Source organism: Urocitellus parryii, chromosome 9, assembly GCF_045843805.1.
Source record: "Urocitellus parryii isolate mUroPar1 chromosome 9, mUroPar1.hap1, whole genome shotgun sequence".
NCBI lineage: Eukaryota > Metazoa > Chordata > Mammalia > Rodentia > Sciuridae > Urocitellus > Urocitellus parryii.
In genome coordinates, this window is record NC_135539.1 from 66,200,243 (window position 1) to 66,215,886 (window position 15,644).

Sequence of the window (15,644 nt, forward strand, 5' to 3'; positions counted from 1 at the left end):
CAGCAAACTATAGCCTGATTTGGCCTTGCTGCCTATTTTTGTAATTAAAGTTTTATTGGAACACAGACACAACCATTTGTTTCCATAGTGTCTAGATGGCCTCTTTATACTATATCAGCAGAGCTGAACAATTAAATGGTGAAAATATTTACTATCTGGTCCTTTACAGAAAAAAATTTGCTGATCCCTAACCTGAACTTTGAGTAGCATGGGTCAAGACTTGGGTGACAGCCAGGGAGATGAGTAGACAGATTTGATATATTTGAAAGCATATGGTGTGGCCTACATGGCTCATCTAGCATTCCCCTCTGATGGGAGCTGGACACCGGGAACTGCACAGTCACTAAACTCCAGTTGCTGGGACAGTTGAGAACCTGGCTAATCAGTGTTGATTCATCTTAGAAATATTTACCTGGTGCATTCTAAGCCCAAGGAGTTCTATTTGGCACATATTTAAACATATATAGATGTGCACCTATCCATACACAGAGAGTGTAAAGGTAAAGCTAAATGGTACCCAGGAACCTGGAAGAAAGAATTTGTCATGTCAGCAGAAAATTAAAGTAGATTCCTGCTTGTATGTGCCTGATTTTCCAACTCTTCTCCCTGAACATTCACAATCTCTGCTTTCCCACAGGGGTTTTTGCAGTATTCACAGGAGGAAATGACAAAGCACAGAGCTGTCACCCCTCTGCTCACTCCATCCCTAGGAAGAAGCTACCCTTTTCTCTATCCATTCCCCAACCCCAGGGAATATCCAGTGCTCAGGAGGAAAATCACTTAAAAAAGGGAGGAGGGGGCACAATTCTGTGTGCAATATTTTTTCTTAGCATTTATTGGGGACAGACCTTATAGCAAAAGCACAAGGCAAGATATTTCCCTTGTGTAATAAACCTGTAAGGTAATATCACACAACAAAGTACTAATGTGACTTACCATTTAAAGACCACACTCCAAGATTGTATAAGGTTATGAATTTCTGGAAATTGTTCGGAGTATTTTAGCTTTCTAGGATATCATTTTATGCACTGATGTAGTAACATCAAATGATGGTCTGGCAATACATTAACATTATTAAGTTAACTCCAATTGCTATGGAACAAAATTTACTATTAGATGACAGTTTAATTCTTGGAACTGCCAATGTTGTCTCCTGAGTAAGGGGAAGCAGGCTGTTTTGCAGTCAGAGTCTTTGTGGTTCTGTAGCATTCCCATTATGATACATATTTTTATTAAATGTGGTTGCTACTCTTTGTTTCCCATCTGGAGATTGTGTAACAATAACAACCACAAGTATGAGAGATTAAGCTTGTGTAATAGACTGATCCGTTTGACTTAGAAAGCTGAATGTGTTCAGGGATAATGAATACAAGATAGGTCAGTACAGGTGAACAAAAACAAATTCTGCTTTGGTAGTGGCTTTCATTCACAGTAAATTTGCATTTCAAATCACATTTCACAAAGATCACCTGCTTTATGAAACAACTCTTCTTTCCAATTTAAGTATTTATGTCAGAATCCAAATAGTCTTTTCACTTCATAATTAGGTATTAGCAGCTTTGGAACTCCAAGTTAAAATTGGAAAAAATTTCCCCCCATAATCTAATAGATTACTTCATATTATTAGGAGGAAAAAAAGGCAAAGACCTAAAATTTGTGTTCTCAAGTTCTTTTTGCTTTCCTCCCTCAATTTTGCACATTTCAACAAACTTGTTTAAATGTCTTACTATGTAGTGTCTAGGTGTTGAGGTGTAGAGTAGAGATAAAAATCAGACAAATGTTGAGAAACCTTCCTTTTCAGAAAGAAGGTGCCTGAAAGGACAGGCAAGAACAGAGAAGGAGGGCCAGGATTTTTGTTGTCTGAAATAAGATTGGAATTGGAAGCTTGGAGAAGGATTAGGTCTGCCTTGTGTCCTGGAAACCTTCTAAAAAGCATGTTTTAGAAGGAAGAAGTCATTAAAAGGATTCACACATCTATTTGCATGAATTAGGAAACCCGGGAGAGTATCTGAAATGTATTGCAAGTGCTAACCTGAAATGAAGGTCACTGATATCCCCAGACATCAATGTGTACTGAGCAGAGTTACATTAACAAACCTTTCCAGCCAGCGTTGAAAGATCATCGCCTCCAATTATCTGCATCTCGCCCATGGATTGATCATTCTACAGGAAAAAAAAAAAGAAAAAGATGATGATAATATTTTATTGCCAAAAAAAAAAAAAAACACCCTTTAAAGCATATTTCCCATGTACCCAGTGACTAGATTGCTTCTTTCAAATACAGCACAAATAGCTAGCACAGACTCATGGTTGCCTATGGTTACCAAGAGCCACTCTCCTGCACTGTGCTTGAGACAAAGCCTCTAATGACTGGCAGCCAGAGGCTGAGCGTGGAGGGGGATGGAGAGCACAGAGGGGAAAAATAAACCTAATTTTGAAGTAAAACGTAATGAAAAGTGTTGGAACCTGTCCTGAGGCAGACAGAATTGGAGAAAACAGTCAGACTCTTGGACTTTACTGAGGTGGAAGGGGCTGGGGAAGCCCTCGGAGTGGTAAAGCATTGGTTAATAAGCCCTAGAAACCAATCAGATTCTGGTTCCCTGAGAGACTGAGGCCTCCTCTACTCCTTGCCCTTGGAGATCCAGCCCCTGATTTGATGTCAAGGGCAATTCTAATAGGCTGTGGAGCCGAGAAGTATTGCACTTAGACCTTCTGACATAAATGACTAAGCCTCAGGAAATTTCTGCAGTTCCGGGAACATAAAACCCAGAACCATACTTAGAAGACTTTTTAATTCAAATCCTCTTAGGATTTATGATTATTTGCTTTCACAATGTTTATGTATAGTACATTATCCTTCCCTAATAAACCCTCTTAAAATAAACAAAAATGGATTATTATATAGTGAGGATCACAATAGAACAGGGACAAAACAGGAAACAGAAGTGGTAACTTGTCTTCTGCCTCGTTACAGACACACGTGAAAGGAACTGAAGCAGATAGATTCAGGCAGTCTGCTTCATGACCAAGCAAGAATGTGGTGATGTTGCAATTCCTCCATCTCAACAATTGCCTCTGGGCAAAGACAATATAGGCATCATATGTGCATCGTGGTGATCCAGGAAACGTCTTTGGTTATTGGTGTAAACAGTTGTTCCTTTTGCCAGTTCAGCCCTATCCTCCCTAGTCCTGGTAAGGAGGCCTTCCCTCTTTCTGGAGGGGTCCATTCCACACGGTTCTGTTAGGGCCACCTATGCAGGCCAACCAGCTATGCCCCAGGCTATACTCAAAAACTCTTCCTTTCCAGCCACTTCCCTTAGGAATTTTCCTGGATTGGTTCAAATTAGATTCTGTCCCTTGCAACTGGGAATCATAGAATCTAGAGGTACAGTTACTTTGTCAGGTTATTTGTCATCTGGGAAGAGAAGATGTAGCCAAATCACTAATATGACAGTTTTGGCAATGAAACAACTTTTATCTTTTTACCTTTCTGATCAAAAGGGGGGGAAAAAGACCTTAAAGTTTTTTGTTTTTTACTTCTACACGGTAAAGCATTTCTCCTTTACTGCAGAGGACTGGAGCGAATGCATAAAGGTAAAGACAGAGGCTTATCCTACATCACCTAGTAGCGCATCCCGGAGGGGGCCCACTAAATTAGATTAAAACCAATAATCTTCTTATGGGAACTGATCTGAAAGGGAGAAAAGGCACAGAATATACAAGATTCACTGATCCTTGGCTATTTTTGATCAGGTGCATATGATCTTATATCCACAAGCAAGCAGTCAAACAGTGGTTAAGAACTTGTCAAAAATGTCAAAAAAACACATTGCTTTATTAATTCTAGAGAAGCTGAGATACAGGACTTAACGTGCATGGGAGGAATATCTGCATATTAAACCCAACTATGTTGTTACTAGCAGCAGGAAAAAATAAAATTTCAATACCTCCAGGGGACTGGGGTATACAGAACTGGATACAAGTACTAAACCACAAAGTTTAATGTAACCAATCAGATTTACTCTGCCAGATCAGAGTAAATTTCACAATAATTCTACTGTTTTCATCTCCATTCTATTGACTATGTATCGCCAATCAACTGGTTTTATTTTGCATTTTTAGTTTGTTAAAAACAAAAACTAGATATCAGAAAGCTAAATAATGTGTTTAAAGTTATACAGTTAGTCTGCCGCCAAGAAAGTCTTATTTACAAAGGCCTTCCGTAGTCTCTTTCTAAATATGTTTTAAGTATTAGATTTGTTGTTATTAACCCATTTGAAACTTATATCTTCCGAGAATGTATACAGTCAATTATCTCAGTATCATTTACTGAATTGCTTACTATTTTCCCTACTGGTTTGAAATGTCATTTTTATCATATCATACTCTATGTAAGGGTGAGTTTCTATATTCTTCTGATCAAACATGCCTATTCTAACATTAATTAATCTGTCCAATGAATTAATGTAACTTTTTATTTTATTATAAATAGAAAATAATAATCTAACCTGTCTATTCCAACATTCAGACTATATTTTTAAAATTATCATAGTTTTCTAATATGTCTTAATATGTGGTAAGGTAAATCTCATTATTTTGTTGTTCTAAAAAACTGTCTTGGTTACTTTAGTTTTTTTTTCTTCCTGCCTGGTGGGTTGTTTTGAAGACAAAATGAATTAATCCATATGGAACCCTTAGAACTGAGCAGGACACATGGTCTGTGCTGAGCACACCAGACACTCAGTTTTATAGTTTAGGTCTTAAGTGTCCCTGTGTGTTAAAGGTTTGGTCCCCAGTGTGGTATTATTAGGAGGTGGTGGAACCTTTAAGAGGTGGGGCCTAGTGGGAGGTCTTCGGGTCATCAGTGAGGCATGCCTTTTAAGGAGCCAGTGGGACCCTATTCCTTCCTCTTTCTTTCTTTCTCTTCCTGTTCATAAGATGAGCAGGCTTGCTCTGCCACATGCTCCCACCATGATGTGCTGCCTTGCTACAGGCCCCAAAGCAATAGGGCCAAATGATCCTGAACTGAAACCTCTAAAACTGTGAGGCAAAATAAACCTCTTGTCTTTATAAGTTGACTGTCTCAGGTATTCATGATCATAACTGAAAGCTAATAAAGTCAGTAAATATGACTAACTTCTTTCTATTCTCCCTTCCCACCCAGGGAAACGGGTAACTCCTTAGTCCTCCACAGGTACACCAGAGTCTGGAGCTCCCTTGGTTCAATGACTCCATAAAAATAAGCCTGTTGGGATGTGAAAGGGGACTTAGAGGTCCAGCCTCTCCATTCACAGCTTTCAACAAACTTCATTGCTCTCATTCCATTAGGCCCGCATCTAAGAACCTGGTGACTCCACCTCTGAGCCTTTCAGGAATTCTGGGGAGCCACTCCTCTACTGGTCATTGACATTCTCTCCAAAGACATTTAGAAGATCATTTGCTCTATTCTGCTGAGTCAGTGCTCTTCATTCATCAGTTTCACCTTTTAAGTAATGTTGACATCTTGTCCATGAACAAGGAGGTTTTCTCCCTCTCCTTTTTTGTCCTTATTTTTTTTTTTTTTTTTTTTTTTACTTAGTTTTGCAGGGGTTTCAGGAAGGAATGAAGTCAGTTGTATGTATCCAGTCCACAATCCACTGTGTCTAACCATGATCTCTTTGTAATGGTTCAAAACTATCCTACATTCCTAGGATTGATGTTTGTTTAAACTTTTTTTTTTTTTTTTTTTAAATGATGCTGGGGATTGAACTGGGGCCTTGCGCATGCTAGGCAAGCACTCTACCACTGAGCCACATGCCCAGCCCAATATCACTGATTTTGATTTGATAATATTTTATCTGGGATTATTCATCTATTTTTTTTTCCGGGGGCAGTACTATGTATTGAACTCAGGGGTACTCCATCATTAAACCACTTCCCCAGCCCTATTGTTTTTTTTTTTTTTTGTTGTTGTATTTTATTTAGAGACAGGGTCTACACTGAGTTGTTTAGTGCCTTGCTTTTTGCTGAGGCTGGCTTTGAACTCACGATCCTCCTATCTCAGCCTCCTGAGTCGCTGGGATTACAGGCATGTGCCTATTCATCTATTTTCATAAGTAAGACTGGACTGCAATTTTTTTTTTTTTAATGTTACACCATTTCTTTTCTTTTTTTTTTTTTTTTTTTTTAGAGAGAGAGAGAGAGAGAGAGAGAGAGAGAGAGAGAGAGAGAGAATTTTTAATATTTATTTTTTAGTTTTTGGCAGACACAGCATTTTTGTTGGTATGTGGTGCTGAGGATCGAACCTGGGCCGCCCGCATGCCAGGCGAGTGCGCTACCGCCAGAGCCACATCCCCAGCCCTGGACTGCAATTTTCTTTTGCTCTCTTTGTGGATTTTTAGAGCCAAGTTTTAGAGCCTCACGGAATGGATTGGGAGGTTTTTGTCTTTTTTCTTGCTCTGGAAGAGTTTTTAACAAGTGGATTTACTTTTTCACTAAGGTTCTGTTCATCTCCAGTTTACAAAGGAGGAAATTGAGACCACAAGGGTTTAGGAAGCCTTCCAAAGGTGCTGATAGTCAGTGAAGGAACCCAATCCACCCCAGATTTGCCTGGCTTACATTATTCAGTTGTAACCTTATCTTCTCCCACCCCAATATTTCTAGAAAAAAGGAGCACCAAGTGAGTGTGTCTCTGAGAGTGGCGTGGAGATGGAGTGGGCCTGGCTGTAATAGTGAAATACGGCACAACGACTGCAACGGCTAGGAGAAGTCAACATCTTGAGAGAAGATTCTGGTCCTTGAGGGTACATGGGTTTATTTACACACTCAAGAAAATTCCTGCCATTTAGTTTAGACAACCTTGGAAGAAATATTTTGGAAATTACTAGTTTTGGAGACCTGATCTTTAGATACTGCATAGAACATGCCCAAACAGCCCCGCAGGTAAGACAGTTCCTCCTATAGAGAATTTGGATAGTTTAGATAATGCTTAGGAAAAAAAAAAACTGAGGAAGAATAACTGTTGTGAATATCATGTCCTTTTCCTTTCCAAGAAGGGGAAAACCAAACAAAATAAACAAACAAAAGAACCATTCTACTTTTTTTCTGGAGTCAGAGCTACTTGCTTCAAAATCGACATGCTCAAAAAAGCATTTTCAGTATTCTCCACCTCCAGAGACACCTTAACTTTGCTTCTCCTGCCCCTTACTCCCCGCTATTCATCCAAAACCTTCCTCCTGTGCCTAGTCAAGTCACTGGTACTCTCTATCAAATGGACAGAGGTGCTGTAACATAGAAACCCAAACATTTCACTGTAGAAGCTTTCATGGGATGGGTACAGTGGGCACACCTGTAATCCCAGTGGCTTGGGAGGCTGAGGCAGGAGGACCGCAAGTTCAAATCCAGCCTCAGCAACTTAGTGAGGCACTTAGCAACTCAGTGAGACTCTGTCTCAAAATAAAATATAAAAAGGGCTGGGGATGTGGCTCAGTGGTTAAGAGCTCTGAGTTCAATCCCCAGTTACCCACTCCCCCAAAAGAAGAAGCTTTAATGATCAAACTGGAGAGCTTCTAATTAAAATATCACAAAGGCTCAAATTGATTTTAAACAAAACAAAACAAAAACAAAAACAACAAAACTCAGAACATTGGATACAAAGCAAGATAATCAGGACAGGTGAATTGGTTTCAGTTTCCCCAGCTGTCCAAGTAGTGGTTAGTGTAGGACATGACTCTTGGCTGGGTCCCTTAGTCCTTTAAGCTGCCTGGGGTGACAATGTACAGAGCAAAGGGCAATGTACAGAGGGGCTACCATATTTGTACTGGGTCCTTGCTTTAGCAGCTCCACTTGTCTCTGTTGTGTTTATTGGATTCAGAGGAAGACACTGGGCAGGAATGTTCTGCTATCAAAATAACTAACTAAATAAGTTTGAAAACTATCATGCTAAAAGTTTCTCCTCTCCACCCTAAAAGTGACTTACCTTCTTTTCTATTTTCTGTTCATTTAAATCTTTTTTCTCGGACATCACTTTTGTTTTGAAACTAATTCTTACTATCTCTGCAGAGTGAATCATGAAAAAGGACAATATGGAGATAAAGAGAAGAGCGAGCTGGTGTCTACATACCCTGGGACCTGAATGTTTGGGTTCCTGGCACAACTCCTCCTTTTATTAGGTATATGATGTTGAGGACGTGATTTAACCTCTCAGGGCTTTAGTTTCTATGTAGAAAAGAATATATTCATAGTCTCTACCTCAGAGGATTATTGGGAGGATTAAATGAATTAATATGCATTAAGCACTCAGGAAAGGCCTGGCACTCTTGTATTTTGTGAACAGTACACAAAGTATGTCTTGACTTCTTGCCATCTACCTTTGGTCTTAGAAATAGGCACATCTGCTTTGTTTCTTAACCTTGGCTTTGTGACTTGCTCTTTGTTCATTCACACAGCACATTTCGAATACATATAAGCCACGTGCTTGTGTCTGATGGCAACATAGGAGGCCTGTGGTTAAGAAGAACTGATGTATTTCCAGTGCCACTCTGTATCATGGCTATTCCTTGTTGGGAAAAGCCCATCTCTGTGTTTCCTTGAGGCTTCTCAGTGACTGCCTAGTTCCCACACTGCAATGTCTGATGCTTTTCAAGTGGGCCATTTGGTGGGTATAACTGCCATCATTTCACTTGGCTGTTTTCATCAATAGACAGAAGCTACCTGGAGATCAGGCTGTGACCCATTTTTGTACTTAGCAGCATGCATCAGATTCATGTTGGTCATTCTACGGAGCCACAGGTAGTCAGTAGAACATGGAGTTGACTGGAAACTGCTCTACAAGATGATGGTAGGTGGGCTGAGGCTGTATCTCAGTGTTAGAGTGTGTGCTGAGCATGCACAAAGCCCTGGGCCTGATCCCCCCGCATTGAATTAAAAAGGGAGACTGGGGGTGTAGCTCAGTGGTCTAGCCCTTACAGAACATGTGCAAGGCCTGGGGTTCAGTTTCCACTGCAGAATAAAAAAGAAAAGATGGCAGTGGAAGATATTAGATTAGAAATGAGCATGGGTGGCCTAGTTCCTGATATTTTCCAGTTCTGGCTACATTTTCAATTTGGGGGATCATAAAATTCTTCCGTAAAAATCTCTCACTTAAGAGAATTTAAAATAGATTTATGCTACTTGTCAACAAAAAACCCCTTGACTAAGATAAAACTCTAATTTGTCATAAATATGCACAGATTCTGATAATTACGGAGTTACCCATTCCTTGGGACCACCATGGGCTACGGGAGGCCCCAGGAGTGCCAGCACCCAACAAAGTCTTCTGCCTCCATGTTCTTGCTCATACCATATCCTGCCATCTTTCTCCACATGGGCAATTCTTACTTTTTCTTTAAGACTTAGTTTTGGCATCTTCTCTTCTAGGAAGTTTTCCTGGAATCCCCTGGACTTCATCTGCGTCTGCGTCCCAATAGCACTCTATGCATATCTGGATGTTAACAAACCATGACTGAAAATTTCTGTGAATGTAGCAATTGCCAGAGGAAGGAAAAGTTCCAGCACCGCTGCCTATTTCCATCGGAACTGTCTCCCCAGTGGCTGGCACTTTGTTTCTCATTCAGTGTGTGCTGAGCCTTCCTGAAGCACCTGAGCATACATGTTCAGTACATTTTTAATTCTTCTGCCCCTACCCACTTTAAATGTGAAGTGTTTGCAAGCAGCCCTTGATATTTCTTGTTTTAAGTTCTTACCCAGACCTCTGAAGGAAGCTTATTGCTCCAAGGGAGACAGAGGGAAAAAAACCCTCAAAATTAAAAAAAAACCACATAGGAGATAATATCTTTAAAGAATTGAGGATGCCGGGCATGATGGTACATGCCTGTAATCCCAGCAGCTCAGAAGGCTGGGGCAGGAGGATTGTGAGTTCAAAGCTGGTCAGCAAAAGTGAGGTGCTAAGCAACTCAGTGAGACCCTGTCTCTAAATAAAATACAAAATAGGGCTGGGGATGTGGCTTAGTGGTCAAGTGACCCTAAATTCAATCCCGGGTACCCACTCCCCCAAAAATTGAGGAACAGAAACAAAGCTGACTTGAGCCTCTTGGAAGATGGGAAGATGAATAACACAGATCTTCCTCTGTTATACTTGAGTGATTTCCATTTACTTATATATCATTATTCTCATTATCATTATTTCATTACCTTCCTTCCCAATCTCCTCAATGTTTTTTGAAACTTAAATGCAAAAAACTCCGTGAATTTTAAACATTAAAATATGAAAGTATGAATTATTGATATTTTAATCTCAGTAATTACATTGGCTGATTCATAAAGAATGCAGTTTTAAAGACAGACTAGCATTTTTAACCAGAAAAACTATACCTATGTTAGTGCATACAATTAAGTTCATTGGAAAGTACGTATCCAATTTGCATTCCCTGACTTTGGTGTGCCTAACTTTTTGCAAAAGCGATGTGAATTTCTGCAACGACAAAATGGCTTTCTCCTTAGTGACAATGATTTATTAGTGTATTGTGATTGGTATTCTGCTCCACCCGGTCTCCAAGAGGGTACTGGTTAGCTGAGAGTAATCCCCACCCAACAAAGAAAGGCTCTTTTCTTTATGAGAAATAAAGGGATGTTGGATCAAGAAGGGATCACAATGATATGAAGAGGATATAGGCTGATAGGAAGAATGAAGGGTCACCATGAAAGAGGAAAAAAAAAAGTGGAGGAGGGGAGCAGAATGGGCTTTACTCCGATTTTGTTACAAAAGACCCCAGGAAAAAGGAAACTCAGTTTAAAAACAGATTTGAAGACTTTGCTTCACATGCACTTTTTTTTTTGAAACCTTGAAGCAGGATATCCTTCTGTTTTGAACCTTGGTATGGACTTCTTGTTTTGATTTAAATTATGTTTTTAAATCACAGAGCAAGACAAACAAGCCGAACCTCTTGACACATCAGAATGACCCTGAAGACTTCAGTCAAGTCTATGTTTTCAAATGTAGATGGCCATGTGCCAGTGGTGACTCTTTCTTGAAAGACCACTTTCTGTGCCCAATTTCCCCCCTTGATAACCCAGAGAAGAATTCTAACTTTCAAAAATAACCAGATGAACATTGTTGTTCAACAGCAATGAAATCTTAAACCAGCTCTCAGGAACTTGTTTTTAAGAATGCTAGGGAATGGAATGGTGACCAGGAAGGGTCAAAGGAGGGAACTAGAGGCAGAGCCTGTGCTGGGAAACATCTAGGACACACACCACTTTTTGGCACCAGACTAGATCTATCCTCATTCCCACCCAACTTTAGTCTGGGTCCAAAAAAGTTCAGCTCTACTTGTCATTTCTCAGCTTAAACTATATCTAAAGATGACCATGCCAGCAAAATGAAAGTCCAATTTTGTCATAGCGATGGGCAATCACCACCAAAACCAGATCAGAGGGACCCTCCATATCACAAATTCCAAAACATAAAGGCGTCTTTTTACATTGAAATTCTGTAACAGATTGAGCTAATGGGAGCTGGACGGAGGGACACGTGTGTTGAAATGGGCCTCTCCCCTTCTTGAAGAGCCAAGTTTGTGGCTGATGGGGTGGTGGGGGAGAAAAGAACCACCTACCTGAGGTAAGCCAGACAGAGGGAACAATATTTTCCAATTGGCCATCCTAAATCACCCAGGGCAGACGTCCTAACAGGCCAGGTTCCCCAGATAATGGAGTTCCCTCCTGCCTTGGCTCACTGGGCATAGTCTTGGAATCCAGGTATAGAGGAGAAGAACCTAGTTGCCCCAAACCCTTGAGGAGTGGCGGGCTTTGGATGATAAAAACCTGTCAATAGGCTCATTGATTCTAAATCGCATCCTAGGTTTGGTGGGTCTAGTCCCCACCCATGAGCCCTGGTCTCCAGCTTATGTCCCACTCTTCCCAGCAGATACATGGCTCCCTTCATTCTGGAAACCTGTGGGGATGAATCCTACATCTTCAGTTAGTTTCTAGGTCAGGGCATCTGGGCAGAAAAATAAGCCCAGGACACTGGACAAAGTTACTTAACATTTGGGGTAACATTGATATGCCCAGGGCAGATAAGTTTGCCTTGGCACATCAATGTTAGGGCCAAGCCTGACTGTTAGAATCAAGAGCTGAGCACTTACTAAGTACCAGGCACATCATTATCCTGAATCCTAAAACAAGCCTATGAAGTGTGATCCAGCAATTGCAGTCCTTGGTATTTATCCAAATGAGTTGAAAACTTATCAGCATTAAAAAAAAAATGCTCATAGATGTTTGGAGCAGCTCTATTCATAAATTGCTAAAATGTAGAAGCAAGATATCCTTCAGTATGTGGATGAAAAAATAAACTGTGACACATCCCGACCATGGACTATTATTCAGCACTAATAAGAAATAAGCTATTGAGCCATGAAAATAAACAAAGGAAATATAAATGCATAATACAAAGTAAAAGAAGCCAATCTGAAAAGGCTACATACTGTATGAATCCAAATATGTGACATTCTGGAAAAGGCAAAACTATGGACACAGTAAACATAAAATCAGTGGTTACCAGGAGCTGGCGGGGAGAGGAATGAGGGAATAAGTAGGTCTCAGAGGATTTTTAGGATATTAAAACAATGTTCTAGGATACAATATAGTGGATACATGTCATACAATTGTCCATACCCATAGAACCTACAACATCAAAAATAAACCCTAATGTAAACTATGGTCTCTAGATTAATGACCTGTCAATGTAGGCTCACTGTTTATAAGGAGCATACCACTGTAGTGCAGGATGTTGACAAGGGGGAGGCTGTGTATAGGAAGGAATGGGGGATATTCTAAAACATTGTCTGTTTCTTTAAAAAATCTTATGAGGTAGCAGGTACTATTATCACCTTAAATATTAAGTAACTTTGCCCAAGGTCCCACAGCTAGAATGGGATGTTACTGGAGCCAGAGATGAGATTAAGGAACACCCCCACCCCCACCCCACCTGCCCTTGTCAACTGGTTCCAAAGCCTCTACCTGACCAGCACATTCCACAGCTTCTCTCTTGGTTCTGATCACAGTCTGCCTTTCCATGTGACTGGACACTATATTCCCTCTCTTCCTGAGCTTCCTAATGGGCATGTCACCTGAGTAGACTGTGACTATGTAAGTTTGGGGTGGGGCCCAAGAGTCTGCAACTCAATAGGCAATTGGGATGCTGCAGGTCCACAGGCCACCCTTGGAGTGGCCATAGTTGATTCCACTCATGCCAATTTGCTGGCTAAATTCAGGGTACACCCTGCATCTTATCATGTTTATACCCTGCTGGTGTTCCCCCCTCCACCCAGAATGTCTCTCTGCCACATCTCTGTCTGTCAAAAACATAATCAAACTGAGACAGCCAAATTAAGGTCTACTTCATTACAAACCGTCACCTGAACTTCGCCCACCCCTACTGTCAGTCAAAATTGATTCCTCCGCCAACCTGCTTCCTTCCCATTTAGTACCAATTATGTAGTATGCGTTACTTCCTGCTTGCATTAGTTACTTCCTGTTCACCATACATGCATCACTCCTGCTGCACCTTGAGGCGAGGGACTTTATATCTGCCTTCCCTATAGGTTCCTCAACACTGAGCAGCCTGGCTTTGACTTTAATTCACTCCTGTGCTCACCCCCTTTTTTTAATGAAAAATAAGAGGAAAGCCAATTCAATAAATATCAGGTCTTAGTGAACAAAGCACTTTCTATATGGCATTTCAGTTAAACCTCACAACAATTCAAAAGGGTGGGTGTCATGGTCCCCATTCTATAGAAGAGGGGTCTAGCATCAGGGAGTGTAAGTAAAGGGCAGGGCAAGATCTGAGCCTCTCTTCATTACTACACCATATTCTTTTCTATATACTAGGCGACAATGTATTCACTCTTATATCTTGGTAAACTATAAAGTAATATAATACATTTAATATACATCTAGAATGCTGTGGTATGTCTATGAAACTCAAAACAACCAAACTTAAAACTAGTCAATGATTTTTAGGTTAAATGCAATTACAGAAAAAAAAAAGGAATTATTATTACTGTCGTGGTAATGACTGACTTAACCAATTAATCACTGGAATACTTTAGTAAACTCACTTAACTTCTCATACGGGCCTGATATGATCTGAATGTTTGTATCCTTCCCCACATTTATGTGTTAAAACCTTATCTCAAATGGGATGACACTAAAAAGTGGGCCTTTTGAGGTGATGAGATCATGAAGGCAGAGCCCTCATGAATAAGAGGAGTACCCATATAAAAAGAGATAACTGGAGGGGCAAGGTAGCAGTGAAAAGGTACTGTCTAGGAAACAGAAATCAATCTGCAGGTGCTTCGATCTGGGACTTCCAGGCTTCCAGAACTGTGAGATATAAACTTCTGTTGTTTATAAGCCACTCCATCTATGGTATTTTGTTATAGCAATCTGAACAGACTAAGACAGTTCCTTACCTACTTCTCAAGTTAAAGTAAGGAGCAAATTACCAATATGCGTAAATGCTATGAAAAATGTAACAAACTTTCCAAGTGAAAAAGAATTATTAATGATATCTTTATACAAAATACAGAGCTAAAGGGAAAAGGCAATTTATGTGAAATATACTCAAAATAGGAAACTGGAGGAAGGCCAAATAACAAGTGTTTCATCTCCTGTTATTATTTTTAGATTTATGGTCTTTGGTTGAGCTTCTCCGGGTTTCTAATGAGACATGAACAATATGCAAGAAGGTCAGAGAGTAGAATGCTTCTAGAACTACCTTTCATTTTTCAGAATAAGAAAAGATGGTTTATTTGATGTAGGCATGTTGATTGGCAGTGCAGGCTTGCAAATTCCTTCAGTATTAAGTCATGTCTTCAAAACTGGGTGGGGTGCTGAGTTATTAAATTTTTTCTTTTCCTCTGGAGGCCAGGGCTTGGAAAGCTGAAGGCTACATGTGAAATGAGTTGGGTGGTCTCGGGAAAATTCTGTGTAAACAGCCTTGCTCATCTAAAAGTAGCACCAAACACTGCACATCTGTCTGTCCATATTATCCAAGCAAAATCTGGACTCCATTAATGTGCCTGAAGAATAAATTATTCTCTAATAAATGTTTTTGTAATCACAGTGAAAAGGAAGCTTCAGGACACCAAAGGAAATGGGACTGCTGTACCAATGTGTTGGCGGAAGCCTGGAAGAGGAGTGGGAGAAGGAAGGAGACCACAGCTGTGTCTGACTTAGAAGGGCTGGGCCTTCTATAAAACGGGAAAGGCGGTTCCTGGTAAGTGGCTCCTGTATGGTGCTTAGTGTAGCATGCCATCGAGAAATGCAAAGTCCCCTTGAGAGGCAGACTCTGCTCTTGGCTTTGTGTAATAATTTAAGAACAGCCCCTCAAATAGACATTCAGTGGAGGCTACTGACCAGATACCCTCTGTGCTGTGAAGATCAAGCACGACCACAGGATATGGCTTAATAAGGGCACCTGGGCTGGATTGTTTGTGCATCCAGGTATTGTTAGTACATAAAATGCCTACTCCCTTCTCCAGCCCCTATCAAATATGTGTTGTCATTGGCTGATGAGCACAAGGTCCTTTGTTTTATATGGAGGGAAGGAGAAGTTTAATTGAGTCAGGAGTGGCTGGGAAGAGAGAAGAGGAGGATAAAGGGAC

General features: G+C 40.5%; 1 protein-coding gene across 1 annotated transcript in view; it reads right to left on the reverse strand.

The window, feature by feature from the left end:
- Prtfdc1 (phosphoribosyl transferase domain containing 1) overlaps positions 1–15,644 on the reverse strand; it is an 83,240-nt gene that overhangs the window by 15,342 nt on the left and 52,254 nt on the right. Inside the window, exon 4 of the mRNA XM_026401198.2 lies at positions 2,098–2,163. Coding sequence (XP_026256983.2) covers positions 2,098–2,163 — 66 coding nt within the window. The remainder of the gene's footprint in view (positions 1–2,097; positions 2,164–15,644) is intronic.